This window comes from Acanthisitta chloris, unplaced genomic scaffold, assembly GCF_000695815.1.
Source record: "Acanthisitta chloris isolate BGI_N310 unplaced genomic scaffold, ASM69581v1 scaffold8521, whole genome shotgun sequence".
In the NCBI taxonomy this organism is placed as follows: domain Eukaryota; kingdom Metazoa; phylum Chordata; class Aves; order Passeriformes; family Acanthisittidae; genus Acanthisitta; species Acanthisitta chloris.
The window spans coordinates 6,420-22,660 of NW_008657605.1; the positions used below are offsets into that span (position 1 = coordinate 6,420).

General features: G+C 40.1%; 1 protein-coding gene across 1 annotated transcript in view; it reads left to right on the forward strand.

The window, feature by feature from the left end:
• The window catches only part of NUP93 (nucleoporin 93kDa), a 74,109-nt gene that overhangs the window by 612 nt on the left and 57,256 nt on the right, over positions 1–16,241 (forward strand). The window contains exon 2 of the mRNA XM_009084784.1: positions 161–269. Coding sequence (XP_009083032.1) covers positions 161–269 — 109 coding nt within the window. The remainder of the gene's footprint in view (positions 1–160; positions 270–16,241) is intronic.

Genomic DNA, 16,241 nt, shown 5'->3' on the forward strand with positions numbered 1-16,241 from the left:
CAGGGCTGTTCAGATTTTGGTTTTGTGCTGTTTTTATAACCCTTCTGGGAGCACTGTCTGTACATGGATAGCCTCTGACCTAAATATTGGCAGTGAGTCTGGGCTAAGAGTTCTATCGGTTCAATACTAATTTCATATCTGTACAATTTCTTTCTTATAGGTCTGTTCTTCTTGGGCTTGATATATCTCACAATTCTCAGCGACTCGAGAGTCTAAGTGCAGTCACTACATTTGAGCCTCTTGAACCTGTGAAGGACACTGACATCCAGGTAGGGACATTTGTGACATGTGGATTACGCTGCCCTTGTCACTGACGTTCTTGTGTTGTGGTTCAAAACTGTTCCAAGGCCTCTGTGGAGATAGTCTTGCTCTCTGTTTAATTCACTGTCTAGAGGAAGTGCAAAGGAGAGATGCTGCTTTCAGTGATGAAAAATATGTTAGCCATCAGAAGCAGCATTAAGTACCAGATCAGAAGTACTTTCAGTTCCAAATTCTTGCTGAAGTCAAGGGGAACTAGGTACATACTTACTCCCTTTGTGGACCTGTCTTTGTTGGCTTTGCAAGCCTGAATGTCCCAGGGATACCTCTCCCTCCTACTTTTGAGACTTTGGTTGAAAAAACACATGTGGAACCACTAGGCAATTTTGAGGTGTTGGAACAGGGGGTGTTGAAGTCACCAAGCAAAACAGGTGAGTATGGCTTTTCTCTTTCACTGTATCTCAGATGTCATAACCTTCTCTTGGTGGTAAACTGCATTTGCTGTGTTTCATATGCTTTACCAGGCGATTTAATCTTGCAGATTTTCCTGTAGATTGCCTCCCTGAGTATCTTGAAAATTAATATGACCCATCTATTTTTGCTTTCTGACCATTGCCTGCCCTTGTAGAATATCTTCATGATGAAATCTGCAGTATTCATTACTCAGTTAAGAGCTGGTTATGAAATTGATGTTTTAGGTTGCATTGAAGGTAACAGTCTGAATTACTGGTTAATCATTTTGAAGCATAATTTTGAAGCTTATCTTCTCTCTCCTTACTGGCAGATGGCTGGGTTAGAAGGGTCGGAAGAGTTGTAAGCTCTTCTTTCTTTTTCTGTGGAAGTAGTATGCTCTAAATTGCTTAACTTCAGGAGGGTAAGGGAAGCATGTGAAATTGCCCCACTTTATCTAAAGTATGTTTTATTTCAGCATTTGCTGCTGTCCATTTTGGATGTGGAGCCCTTGGTCTAATCTCTTTCTAGTCTTAGGAGCCCTGTGGTCATCTGTCTTCAGGCAGACTTTTTCAGTGCTAGTTCTCTAGGCCCTCTCTTTCACTAAAAATTAGTGCATTCTGGAGACTTTATCTATTGCCTGATCATAGTGTGAGAGCTCTAAGCCACTGGCATTATTCACTTTCTGTCTTTTCTCATTTTATTCCTTTGTCCCAATTTCTGATGTTGTATTTCTAATTGGCAATGTTAAACTTTGTATATGTCTTCCTTGGCCTCATTCTGTCTAGAGTTTTTCCAAGAAGTCTTGCCTCTTTTTTTCTTTCTTTCTTTTTTTTTTTTTTCCTTAGGTTTGCTACTGCTGCTAATTCTTCTTTGATTTCTGGTGTTTTTCCTTTCTGCTTTAAGAGGAATCTTATTGTAGATTCTGAAGCCCAGAAGCAGTGGAGCTCTTGCCTCTTTGGATCCAAGATTTGTGGCATATAAGAATGAGGATAGGACTGTGTAATAAATATATTTTGTATTATTTTACTGGTTACCTAACTAAAATGTGAAGTTTTTCTTCTTTCTTAATTATACCAGATCCCAAGGCCTTATTTGATGTGGTGATTCTGGTGTTTTCTGATGATTATCTCAGTATGTTTTCTTTTATCACCCATGTCAGTATTTGAATGTTTTTTTGTTAGAATATATTTTATTTCTTTTAAAAAGGAAGTGTTTAAGTTTGAATTCATGGCAGTTGACATTATGGACTAAACTTGCTAAAAACTTCAAATTATTTAAATGAAAATAGCATACTTATTTTTAAAACAAAAACTATGTGACAGATGAGATTTCTTAATTGGAAAAGCTTGAAGGATGTGGGAGGAGACTTTCTTAAAATATCCTATGACCTGGTATCGAGAGTTTTTCAGCCATGCTTAAGCAAATTTGGTGTCTGACACCCATTGATTTCAACCCCAGGTGATTTCTGTGGGAACTGGGTACTCATCTTGTGTAGGCATCCTTCAAAGTTACTGAAATATTGGGCTGTTTGCATGTTTAGGTGCTGAAATGCTTCTGTGTCTAGCCATTATCTTCAGCCTGTCCTTTTGTTCCTAAGTTAATGATTTCTTTGGTCTCATAGAGACAATTTGAAATGCAAACATTCTGAGGTACAAGCTAGATACATCTTTCTTTATCTAGGACGTTTTAACTGACAAAACATTCTTATATGGTCTATTTCCCATAGGATTCTAGGCCATCCCAGCAGAGCTTTTACACCAAGCACATGTGTAAGAGCCTTTGTAAGTGTCATCTAGTAAATAAGAAATTTCTCATTTGTTGGTTTCAAGCTTAATAAAAATGTTTAAGAATTTGAATAAATACTGTGCTTTAAGGACGTTTATGTTGTGAATATAGATACAATTGTATCCTCCTGTTCAGGAAAGGCTTCAAATCTAGCGTAAAACTGGGGGTTAATTGGAAATCAATGTGTTTAAATGGCCAAATCAGCCAATGAGATTCAGCCCTTTCTTTAGGAAAACAGCTAAAAAGTACAAATGTGAAACAGGATTAAAATCAATCGTTTAAATCAAAGTTCCCTGTTTGCTGTTTTGAATCATGATTAACACTGGTGATTTAATCAGTGATCACTTTAACTCTAACAACTCATCTCTGAGGCCTAATACTTGTGTGCTTTGAATCTTAAGGGTTTTTTTGCAGGCCATGTGCAGAAAACATTTGTAGTCAATTAGCTCAAAGCAATTTGCAATGGGGGAAGCGTGGCAAGGGGCTCCATTTTAGATCCTCTTGCAGGCACGTGAGTGAAGTGCCAGATCTAAATGTTTGGTCCCTGCTTGTTTTTGCAGTTAACAGGTGCAGTGATTTTTAGGTTGTCTTGCAGAACATCATCCTCTGCTCTGTCTGAGGATATTTGCAGTCACATCTCAAGCTGTCTGGCTGGTGTTGACAGTGGTCTGTTGCCTGAAAGTTACTTGCTTAGAATATGGACAAGTCCCTGCACTCATTTGTAGTGCTGGTGTGCAGTCATCAGCAATGGGGTCTACCTCTCAGAGCAGTTTTTTTTAAGTGTTTGATGTTAGTTATGTAAGAAGACCTCTGTGTTAGACACTGCTGATAGTCCTCTAATTAGCTCTATTAGCCAAGAAGGTCTTAAAATTATTTGATACTTTAGATAAAGATGTGCTACAAAAGCTTCTTTCTATGTTATTTTTTTCTCATACCTTGTGAGGATTGCTGGATTTGTTTTCCTCTTTCCTAGATAATTAGTTTCCTAAGACTTCTTCAGGCTCCTTGTGTTTCTTTTGGTCCAGGGGCAGCTCCCCCTTAGCACAGTGTAGAATCCTTCCTACATAAGTTGCTCCTGTTGTACCTGGAAGGGCAGTGTGCCGTGATACAAGGGAGAGATCTGGTTTATTTCTTTACAGGGCTTGACTGTTCCTCCTCTGGTACTCAGTATTTACTCAGACATCCTGGTACACCTTTAACTCTGTGGACTGGGAAAGGCCTGTTGTGTTCTGCATCAAGCCCTCAGCCTGCACTTTCTAGCATTACCATTACTCTTTTTAGCCAGCAAAACTTCCTCACAAATACTTAAGGAACTTGGTTCACACTTTTATATCAGTGCTGTAAGCTCAGCTGTGTGTTCTCAGTCCTGACTTCTCCTAGTGCTCAACACACATATTCACAACCCTGTGTAGTTTGCAGCAGATTTACTTAGACTTAAAATCCTATCTGAAACTTAATTGTTGTTTGTAGATTCTTTAACACTTTAATGATTCATCTATGTGTGGTCCCTCATATATGTCCCTCAAGCTTCAGTTTGAGCAGGTAGTGTTATCAGTTCATAAATACTTTACAGCCTCATTTAATTAAGAGACTGAAACTTATTTCAGGTAAGCACCTGAAACTGCAACTCTGTGCATTCTTCTTTCATGTGAAGCTGTGGTGAGAGTCTGCATTGGTGGAGCCTCTGAGCACTGCAGCGCAGGTGGTGGTGAATATGGGCACTTGTGCCAGAGGCACAGACCTAATGCTTAGCCTTTGCTGGCTATTGCAGTTATGGGAAGGCTACAAATATGATTACATCTTTATTGTATGAATTTTAGGATTCTGCTGACTTCTAAATTCTGTCAAAGCTCTTACAGCATGAACACACTATTTAGACTTCCTGCCATGTGCTCCCACGTCACTCATTTGCATCTAGTCATTTCTCTGGAAGTTTGCTTGAGCTTCTCTTTCATTCTTACCTAAAGTATTTACTTACTGTCTCTGTTCCTTCTTCCATTGCAGTCTGTTCCAGCAGCCTGTGGGAGGGCAGCACAGGGAGATATGCTAGAATCTGATCTCTTAAGTGATGGCAATCAGCACTGCAGAAGGAGAATGCCAGGAAACATCCTATTTCTTTATATAGAGAGTAAAGCACAGCAAGAAAAATCAGAAGGGGCATCCTAGGGCACGAAACCCCAGGATGCTGATGTGAGACATTGAGAGAGTGTTAAGAGAATCTAGGAACTCACCTTAATAGAAGTCTCGGCTTGGGTTAACAAGCAGGAGGGACTTTCTGTACAGAACCTCTTTAAATGGTGCTCTATAGTGCTGACTAAAAAGTGCACCAAATTGCAGCTCAATTAATTATCTGAATTATTTATCAGTTGTAAAATGTAGATTACTTGCACATAAAAGGGTTGTGAGTCCAGGAAATGTCTCCCACTAGAGCAGCAGGCCGGGAAGATTATGTAACAGATTCTAGGCTTGCCATTAAATTATAGGAATTTGTATTTTTCCTCTCTCATTTCAAAGTTTATGATCTTAAATTGAATGCAATACAACAAACACTTCTTGCAGTAAACCCAGTTTATAATAACTCTTAGGTCAAGAATGTATAAAGAGAGAATTTTTCTAAGTCATCAAGATGTCCTATTCTGGCAAAATTTTTTCAAAATTGAATGTGTTTAGTCAAGTGATTCTTGATGTCATATTTAGCATGTATTTAGCTGCTTGGGTGTTTTTGTTTGTTTCTTTGTGGCTTTTAAAAATCTCAGGCAAGGGTTGGTCATGCAGGTCTGTATCCCAAAGATGGGATGTTTGTGTATAAACATAATACTGACATTCTCTTCAGAAAAAAGTATTTCTTCACTCTTCCAAAGTACAAACTGTAATGTCTTCTGTTGCAGGATCAAGGCCTGATTCATACCTCCTAAGATAGTTTGACTGGTTACTGTGTATGTTATATTTTACTGTATGCTTTGTGTTTTGAACGTGTTGTGTTGGCTTGATACTAGATTTAGCCCCCCATATGTGTGTTTTGAAGTGTCCAAGCCCACAGTCATGGTGGTGATTTTAAGAAATGGTGTTGCTCTCACTTTTAAGGCTTGGTCCAGCTCTGTGTAGATTTGTGAAATGAATGATGGAAGCAGATTTGAGCTCTCCTTGCAGGCGTTTTTTATCTGATTAGGAAGCTTGAGGGGAATGCCTGGCTCCATTACGCTGAAGGAAAATTTTGTTGAATTGTCTAATTTGTACAACAGTTTCATATTGGTCTTCTGATGTAGGCAGAACTGAAATGAAAGGTTGCATACCAGGGTTTGGTTTTGATTTCTGGGTGTGGATGTTCAGAGTATTGACTGAGTAGCTCTCTGGAGGTCCAGATACAGAAATAAGAGCTTTTATCTAAATGAGGGCAGAGGGTTAGACTGACATCTGTCCAAGTGGCAATGGAGGCAGATGGAAATTAAGTATCTGGGATAGCTTCAAGCATTCAAAGTACCATAAACAGGCTTTGTATCAAAGGTAGCTTTGACTTCTGCTTTAGTCAGTCTGAGTCCAGGGTGCTTCCCGCAGCACCGTGTCTGTGTATGTAATTCAGGACTCTGAAATCTGGTACTGAATGGGTGTATGTTCAACAATTGAGCTCCTACTGCTATTTTATATTACCATTTGTGATATACTTCATGGTATCTGCTAGAATAATACCAAAGCCTGTGGTAATCTACTAGAGTGTAACTAAAATCAGAGTTTATAAATGGAAATGCTGACACAGCCTTAAAGGAGCAACCTCAAGTGCTGTTCACCATCCATTGTTTGCATTAGCTTAGCCTGAAAATGCATTTTTCCTTTTGCAGATTTTGTCCTTTTCCATTTGCCAAACATTGATTTCTCCCCCCGCCCCCAAGTCCTTCAGTTCTAATGGAGCTTGAAATTAAGGTGGCTTTATTTTTCTGTCGCTTCCTTGTTCACCCTAATCGATGGTGCCAGCACAGCTGTGGGGACCTTTTAACCATTGCAGAGCCATGACAGTGAATGCAAGAGGACAACCTTCGACCTTGGTGTTTTAGGGTTGGCCATTAGCTGTTTGCTTCTTTGCATTGCTGCAGTCCCAATGAAAAATGGTATTTGCAGTCAGAGTTGAGAATTCTTCAAAAGCTGTAGAAATCTTGGGTTCCAAAAATGGCTCCAAAAATTCCTCTCTACAAAGCTTCTCAGAAGTTATTTTTTTTCTGCTGCTGTTACTAGTGCATGCTACTATCAAACCCTGCTGTCTTCTTTGCCTAGGTTGTCTCACTGATTGCATTCAGGATTGGAGCCTTAATGTATACATTTAGGCATGTAAATCAAGAATATAAATATCTTGGTAATTAAATGTGGCCAGAGGCAGTTTTAACACGACGGAAGAAAGCGGTGATGGGGAATGAATGATTATTTTGACATGCAGCAAATGGAGTTAAGGGATGTGGCCCTTAGAAATATAAATTACAGAAACTTCCTCAGCTCATCTCTGACGTGTCTGTGTGTCTCTCTTCTTCCAGGTGACGTGTAATGATTTTACGTAAAGTACAGCTTGTCTGTGCTCCCTGCGGGGTGATGAGGCTTGCAAGGGTTTCCACAGCCTCGGTGATGCAGCTGGGGGTTTGGTGGCCTGTCTGCCACCTCCCTGACACTGACATTCTCCCAGGGCCCCTCCGAATGGACAGGCTGACCCTGAGCCTGCCAAGGCCTGTGCTGGTTAAAGGATGCCCTGGGAGGTGCCCAGGTGTGCATAGACTGCAATGGGACTGGGATTTAAGAGTGCAATCTTCTCTATTTTGTAGCCAGCCTGGGGTTTTGTGGGTTTGCTTCGGTTTTAAGTTAAAAGGAATAAAAAAACCTCACAAAACCCCCTTCCTCTTGGCATCAGATAGGTGAAGGAATAACACTATAGAAAAAGAGAGATGGGGGAAAGCCCAAAACATTGGGAATGTATTGGGAGGTTTTGGGTGGGGTTTTTTTGGTCACTTTTTTTCCTCACATGCTTAGTTTGCATCTAAGTATCAGTTTTCTCTAGTTTTCATTACTGCTTTAGTAGCATGCTTCAATAATGCAGTTTTAAACTTCTCTGGCCTTATTATGATCTTCCAGTTCATCATGGTTCTGATCATGAATTCCTTACCCTAAGGGGTTGGGAACAGTGAGAGAAGAGATATGATCTGCCTTTCTCTTTGATCACAGGTACACAAGAGGGTATGAAAGGGATATTTCAAAACCTTATGCTGATGCAAGGTCATGGGATGGAAAAATTGGGAACTCTTGTTCTAGTAGCTATGTTTATTGATCTATTTAAATTCTGCTGTGTCCTGGCACATTTCACATTTCCTGACTGCTTAATCCAGATATGTTCTTTGCATCTCAAATAGGTGCAACTGTAGACTTTTAATAAACATCTTTATAATAGATACTTCAAACATCTTAAAACAGATACCAGATTTTGAGTCATAACACTTCATTCCCCCTCTCCTGGTTTCCTCCTTTTGCTGTGTAGCTCTGCCCTTGAATGAAAATTGTTTCAATTCCTAATTGAATGTTAACCTAATTGAAATGTTAATTTACTCCATCACCACTGTGAAGGAATAAATATAGTATAAAAGGCAGTTTGGACATCCTGTATCTACAGTGCAGCCTCTCCTGTGCTGAGGTGTAGACATATCTCTGCCTCTCTCAGTAGCATTTCAGGAGTCACATATAGCTGAAACTCAGGGGCGACCCTGGAGGTGATGGTCTGAGCCAGAATTTCACCAAGACCTTGCTCTTAGCAATGTTACTCTTGCAAGAAGTACTGTGGGATCATTAATGACTTTCAGGATCCATGTTGCATCTTACCAGGAGGACAGCACTTCTGGCAATGTGGTACCTCTTAGTGTCACGCTATCCCGTTAATTTAGTGCTTGCTGAAGTCTTGTATTGACTACTGACCTAGACAGTGTGTGCTCAGCATGTGCAAATGAGCTACTGGAACTGGTGTTTTTGTGGTGCTGGAAGAATTTAGGAGAACTGTTTCATCTCTGTGGCTATATGGATTGGTGAGAAAAAACAATGCTGAGATGCAAATTCTTGCAACCTGGCAATTTGCCTCTTCCGTGTATCATGTGATAGAGCGCTTACTTAGGCTAAAGAAGTGGTTTTATGTATTTATTTGATGCTCAGATGTAGCTTTTGCAAAGCACCACTCCCATTTTGTTTTGTAAAATTTTGAAACCATTGCAAAGAAAGTGTAGACTTTACAGGAGAAGATTTGGAGATTTCCAGTACCTTGATTATAGCTCTGAAATAAAAGATCTGCAGGGCTGTGCTGGAATTTAGTCAGTTCCACTGTTAAACACAGAAGTGAACCCAGTTCTTTGTTGCATTTAAGGGGGGGGAATGTTGTCAAAAATTGATGGGAAGCTAAAATGAGATTTCTAAAATAGGAACAGCATTTTGTATAGTAGCAGCGTAAGACCACAATTTGGAGGGTTTTTTTGTCCTTTTTTTATGTCCTTATTGTTAAATAACCCAGTTCCTTTCTGGGGTGATCCATGGTATGTCCTAGTGCCTCTGGAAATTGGAAATGGAAGCAGTTGGCTTTGGGAAGCTCTGCTTAGAGTCATACAAAGCTCTTGTTGCAGGGACTTCAGAGATGGCAGAAGCTTTAGGTCCCAATGTTGCAGTGGGTTAATGGATTTAAGCTATAGATTTGGGACTGTAAAATGAACATTTGCCTACTTAAGTCAGTATGGATTTTCAGCTCTTCTGAAAAAGAAGTAAAGAAAATTTCCCAACTGCAGAAGGAAAAAACTGAATTCTAGTCTTCAGCAAACTTGTCTGAAATGAAACAGAGGGGCATGGAGCTGACCTATGAGAGAGATGGATTTGGTACCTTTCTCCTGAGCTATTGGTTTTGTAGGGTTTTTTTTGCTAGTCTTTATTACGTGAGCATTGTCTTGATCATCTTTCTTAACTAATCCCTCATGGTGCTGTGAGCTATACAGAACAAATCATTCTTCCACAAGGGAAATGTGTAATGTGAGCAGGCCAGACCCTCCTGCCGAACTCCTGTGGTCACAGACAGCTAAAACCCTGGACACGTTCTTTTCAGCAAGGCAGTTCATCAAATCTATTAGGAAAACCAGCAGCTGCTGCAGCTCTCTGCTCCCTCCCCTCCTTTCAAGCCCCCTAATTTACTCAGGCCTCTTGGAAGTGTTACTCCACTGATGAATTCCACTGGGGTTTATTACTAAACCCTTTGTGTAATTTAGTAGTCTGGGAAAGGCCACAGGTACATTGTTGTGCGTGGCCTCTCTCCACTGGAGTAATTAGTGAGTTTGACTCCACATCCAAAATCTTAATTGTAGGCATTATCAAGCTTTGGTTTAAAATAGTCACTAACTGAGAAGTGTGTCAACTGTTTATCAATGCCTGGGTATCAAACTGTGGATGTACTTTAGCTTCCTCATGCAAAACTGCAGCCTGAAAATTTGGCAGTTTGCAGAAGAAATGTTTGGGTTGTGTGTATGGATGTTTTTTAACTTTCCTTTCTGAAGTCAAAATGAGTTCTTATTCCTGCCAAGATATGCTCCTGAAAGAAAGTTGCAGCCTTTTGAGGTAGAACTAAGGATACATGTGTTTGCTTAGATTTTGGCACAACTTCTGTTCTTGTTACCTCCTTTTTCTTTCCTTTATTTCTTGTCTGTCTTCCACTCTCCTTTTTGGTTTTTTTCTTACTCCAGTTGTATTTATTCTGCTCTGGATTAATCTATTACCTTCTGCCCACTCTTTAGTCTCTGCTTTGACAGTATTTTGGGTGCGAGAAGGTTATTTGCTTATGTTGAACTAAATCATTAAACTCCTGTTTAAACAAAAAGCAGTTACTGTAAAATGTATCACGGTTTTCTGGAAACGACTGAAAGAAGCTTAGGGAGATGAGTTGGAAATTTCCTACCATTCCATTATTTGAATCTCAGCAAGTATGCAAGATACATGGTACTGCCACCAGAATGGATCTGCTTATACAGCATTTTGAGCCTCAGCTAAGAGCTTATTTTTTAACTTGATTGGAACAGCCTGCTTAATTGTTGCTTGGTAAAAATGGCTTGAGAAGGTTGGAGAGGTTTAGTTTTAAAATAACTTTCACAGAGGAATGAAATAGCATGCCACCAGCTGTTGTGACTGCAGTGGGAATCTCAGTGGACTTTGCCTTTCAAGGATCAGTTTCTGGATTATGTGTTATCTTCAGTGATTACTGTGGGATGGAGTGTGAAGGGGAGAGAGGTTTCCTCACTTGTGGTATTTTTGAGGGAGCAAAGGGAAGAAGTGCCAGTGTTAACACTAGTGCTGTTTGAAGGCTGGTGAATGAGGAAAGATGGTGGTAAACACCTCAGTGCCTAATTTCAATTTAAACAGCTTTATTAAACCTTTTTTGAAAGCTTCAGTTGGCTGTCCTAGACTTGATTCAGGGATGCAGGATTAGCTGAAACTAAATTTGTCACAGTTGATTTCTTAGGTCGAGTGTGGGATCTATTCAGTTGCCCTTATGTACTCATGGTCAGCACTGGATAGCCTGGAGGAGAAATACTGACAAAGATGTTCGTGGGGATATCTGCTTGCTTTATTAGGCTTCACTTTGTTCCCTAGTGGTTAGAGACTGGTTATCCCTGAAGCATGAGGAATAATAATAATTCTTTCCACAATTTCAGCGTTGAACTCTGCTGTAGATACTGTCAATATCCATATACATACTGAGTCAGTTTTTAATCCCATTATGTTTTTGGCCTTGCCATCTTTCTGTGGCAGTAAATTCTACAATCCAGTTACAGATTGTGTTAAAATTTATTTCATTTTATTGGTTTTCAGCTTGGCGTAATTTAAACAGGCATAGTTTCCTTTTTGTTCAGACCTGTATGAACTGTGTTTCTGAACCTGCCCTTTCTAGAACGCTTACTTCAGACTTAAAGTGCCAGTTCTTATTTGGTTCCTTCTTTAAATGTTATGCATCCCAAAAGTGTTCCCACCATCTCGCATGCTTTTGCTAATTCCCAAAATGTATCCTGCAATCTCTCTTCTGAGGGTGGCTGTCCAGCTTACACCGTGTTCTTGATAATGCCACATCCTTGTTTGGTTTCTCTGATAATGAAGTTCAGTATAGCAAAACTTGGTGTGAAAGGCAGAATATGTAATCGGTGAAGGATTTGATTTTAATCCGGGATAAGTGGGAGTGCACAGGTGGGAATACCATACAGTATCATGACGAATCCTTATCTCTAAATGTGTTTGCAAGCTAGCAGGATTCTTTGGGCCAGATTCTAATGTATGAGAAAAGACATTTCTGAAGAGAAGTGGGGGAGGAAATGGAGAGGGGGGGAAAAAACCCAAACCACATTTCAAATAGATGAGTGGGAACCTGCATGTTATCTCCAGATCCTCTGAGCAGTAATTGAGTTTGCCTGCTATGGTTACCATATAGTAACTCTGAAACATTCATTATTTCTTTCCTCTCCTGCCTCAAGGCTTGTAACAGAAAATGGCATGTTTAAATTCTTTTACTCTGTCTGTTAAGTAGATACAAAAACCTGAAGGCTTTAGTGAATCTGAAATAAGTGCTAATGCAGTAGTCAAAAAGACTCACCATTGTCTTGACTAAATGAGACCGTGCCCATCTTTAGGTCCTAGTGAAAGCTCAATGCTGGAAGCTGGATGCAAAGATCCACCTTGCTGTGGAATTACACATTTCAACCCAGTGCTCTGATTTATTTTGTTTTGTTTAGTGTTGTGTTTTTTTTTTTTATGGAGACAACCCTGCTATATTTCTTTTAGTCCCTGTCTATCTTGACTTAATTTTTCCAAGGTTAAAAATGGCTTATCCAGAAAATTTGCAGCTCATTGCTAATGGTAAGAAGCTTGATTACTCAACAGATACAGTAAATCAATATTGCTCTTATTTTTGTTTCGCTATTTTACATGAGGTTAATGTTTTTGGCTTCGTATTTGCTGGTAGGATTAAGTGTGTGATGGTGCTGTGCCTAATTGGTTAATGTTATGCTAAATGTTTTGTTGTTTGTCTGTGGTTTCATACCCTTAGATGCCTTATTCTCCACCTTTTCTAATGTCCTCTAGATTATATTTTCCCCTCTTCTGTTTTTCGTAATCTTATGACTTAATGGCTTGTGGAAATAAGTGCTCAAGGCAGACACCTCCTCTGGCTTGTTGCTGGAGCAGGAGGGAGCTGAGCTGGGAATGATTGTCATCAACCAGTAGTGTAAAATCTTTGGCTAAGAGTTGTTTGGTAGCTTGTCACTTAGGTGTATTCTTGTTAGTCGCTGTAGCTGAATTGTAAACTGCTTTCCTTCTTTCTTCTGGGTTACTGTGTTTCCTTGATTTTATTTTTTTTTCCTCCCCTTGCTATGGCAGTTTCTCTCAGAGGAGTCTCTCCAGCACGTAAGGTGTGTTGTGCTGTGTCACTGGAAAGTTGTCAGAAGGTATCTAGGAACCTCTAAGCCTTCCTGCCCCTTGGTGTATGGTAGGTCCACCCAGTCAGTAGGGTAGTACTCAGTGTGAAAAAAGTCTGGGGCTTGCTTTGAAGGCTGGATGGCTCTTGCTGGTATTTAGAGGCATTGGATTTGGAAAGGGAGCATTATGTGCAAGTCTGTCTATCCCCAGGAATACCAGAAATGGAATGCCTTTTGCAAAGCAAAAGGACAAGAGAAGCAAGCCTTGCTCTTCAGTCAGAAGTTATCCCTGTAATAAATACCCAAAGCTAAGCTTTGAGAAATAACATTCTTTTGCAGCAGCATAGCAGAACAGATCTCCTTCCCACAGGGGGTTGAATCTGCAGTGTGTCTTAAAGGGCAGGATTTAGCTGTTTGTCTCAATATATCTGTCTACTCCTGGTTATAGGTTTGCTCTGTTTGTCTCACAAAAATTCTTCCCCAAAGTCTTCTGCATGCATTGCTTCTGAAGAAGTGCCTATAACATTTTCTCTCTCTGAGATGAAATACTAATTTCCAGCCAATATATTATGTATTAGCAAAGCATCCTGGCAACAAATGTTGCTTGAAACCATATATTCAGAGAGGAAGGTGGGAAGCGCAATTCAGAGACTCGTGTTGTTGCAGAGACGTCTCAGCAGAACATGTTGCATGTGGGAAGTGCCCCTGTGGATCCAGAGAAGGTTCATCTCCCCATCTCGGAGGAGTTTCTAAATCCGTTGATTTTATGCAGACCTCTGAGGTGGATCCTTTTGCCTTCAGCACCTCTGGTCAGTGCCATCTCCAGGACAGAGCACACCTTGGCACTGGGATTTGCTAGTCTGGTGTTTGTGTTGTGGCAAGTGTGCTGGATGGTTATGACCATCCAGAAAAAACAGAGGTTTTCTCATACTATACATGAACCTTAACTTGGAAACTTTAAAACTGGAAGGAGTCAGATACTGAAGGAGAAGGATGGCTACTGCTTATAATGGAAGTGTTTTTTGCTGTCACTCTTTTATATGCTGATTGACTTTAAGCAGGTTATACAGGCAAAGACTCAGTGTTGCACTGCATCTGGTGCAGGAGTTAGTCTGTCTGTCCATGTCACTGCAGAGCATAGATAGGTGGGCAGGCAGTGCCTTCACATCAGTGAGGCCCTTTCTAGTGTTAAAGGCAAATGGCTTTTTCCTTCTCCTAACTGAAGTTCCAGAGTGGTAAATTGAAAACTATCATGACCAGTATCCTGTCCCTCTCTGCCTTATGGAAAATGCATGCAGTAGACAGTGAAATTGAATCGCTGTCACGTGTGACTAAAGCAAAGGGCTTTTTGTTTCCTTCACAATTTATTTTTCAGCAAGTGTTGAAATTTGGTTTTGTAAGCTGAATGTATAGTTAATGTGCTTCCTTGGGAAGCAGAGGGGTTCTGTTAAATACGTGAGTTTGTGGAGGCAGGGTAGGTAGGACCTCAGAGTTTAAACATAGCTCCTGAGTTATCAATTAATGTTACTCAAGTTTTTTACATCTTCAAGCGACCCATTGCTACAGGTATAGCACTGGATCATTGGCCTTGCTGTGTAGTAGCAAGTAATTATCTTTAAAAAATGAACTCTGAACTTCCAGAGCAAGTCAGAAGTGACATCAATGTCAGCAGCACAAATGGCAACCTCTTCCTCTGGCAGAGAGGCCACCACATGGTCACACAGTAATGCTGCTTAGTGTAAGGCTGATGGCGCCAAGAAGTGCCAGACTTGAAAGGCTGAAGTATTGGCCTTTCTAGTACAATTTGTGAAAGCAGTGCAGGGTGTTAATGAATGGAGCTTTCCTTGATGGGCACAGCATCACAGACTAAGTCTTGTTTACTCAGACTGACAGTCTCACATCTGATTCCTTTGGAATTTTCCAGGGCTATCACGAGTGTAAATGATTCAAGTGCTGTACTGCTTTTTGATACACCGTGGTACATTCTGACAGAGTAATCTTTCCTCTGGGATCATCAGAGCTTCCTTTTGCACTAATACCGAAGATTTGGTTGAGTGTTACTTCTGATAGCCCAGAAAACTAAAACAGGAAGAGCTGTCTTTGGTTCCTTGGGTTTTGGTTTGGGTCTGTGTTTTTGTTTGTTTTTGCTATTAATCTCTGAAGAACTTGCATATGTGCTGCTAGAAGCATCTGCTGAACAAGCTATTGCTACCAGTAGTAGAAACAAAACTGCAGATGTCAGATGCAATGTCAAATTTCTGTGGCTGGTAGTTAGATGTGTTTTGTTACATGAAAAACTTTAGTGATTATTAAAATGCATAATCGAAATATCTTTTAAAATAGTTTTAAACTTTTTTTTCAAGAGAAACTTCAGCTGTTTTGGAACACTGACAGGCTTAGAATATAGAAGCACAGGGAAATGAAGGCTGAAATAGGAGCAAGTTCATGCAAATCAGTATTGAGTGTAACTGTGGAGGTGTTGGGACTGGAATTGCAGAGCTGCAATTCAATGCATTGAGTTGTTAGAGTGTGCAGCCAGGTGGGTTATTGGCAGTGCACATCTGCATGGCCTCTACCTCTAGTTACAGCAACTTTCACCTCATTGAATGTTGCCTTGCCTGAAAGTAGGAGCAGGGCAGGGCAGCACAGGTGGTGACTAACAGTAGGGAAATGTTGCCCTACAGGCTCATAATCATAAGTTATATTAATGACTAGCATAATATTTTCTTCTTGAACAAGAGGTTCAATTGCACATGGAATATCAAAATGTGTTTGTCACTGGGCTTTGACTTCTTCAGATCTATATTCAGATCTAAGCCATTGTGTGCTCTCCATAGTATGGAAGTGTCTAATGACAAATTGCATCTTACTTTGTTTTATAGCACACTTTGTAAGAACAGCTAAAATGGAGCCCAAGCATTTAGCTTTTGAAGCCAGAGGTTATAAATGAGATGTAAAAATGGAAAGTGTCCTGGAGTTTTGGGTTTTGTTTTATTGTTTGGGTTTTTTGGGGAACTGGGGACAGATTTAGAACAAGAGCTTAAAAAGAGGCAAGGATATAGGGTTTCAGCACTTGAGTTTTATCTATTTGTACTTGCTTACTGAAAGCAGCACTTTTAAACCAAACCAACAAACTGCTGTCAGATGTGCTGTGGATGTACAGGGAATGGGTTTATTGTTTCGGTTTGCCTCTTTTTTTTTTTTTTTTTTTTTTTTTAGGTTCTGCAGGACAGAAGGAAGAAGGGAATGTCTGTTACAAACTTTGAAAACAAGCAGCTGAAATACATTCCAAGAGTA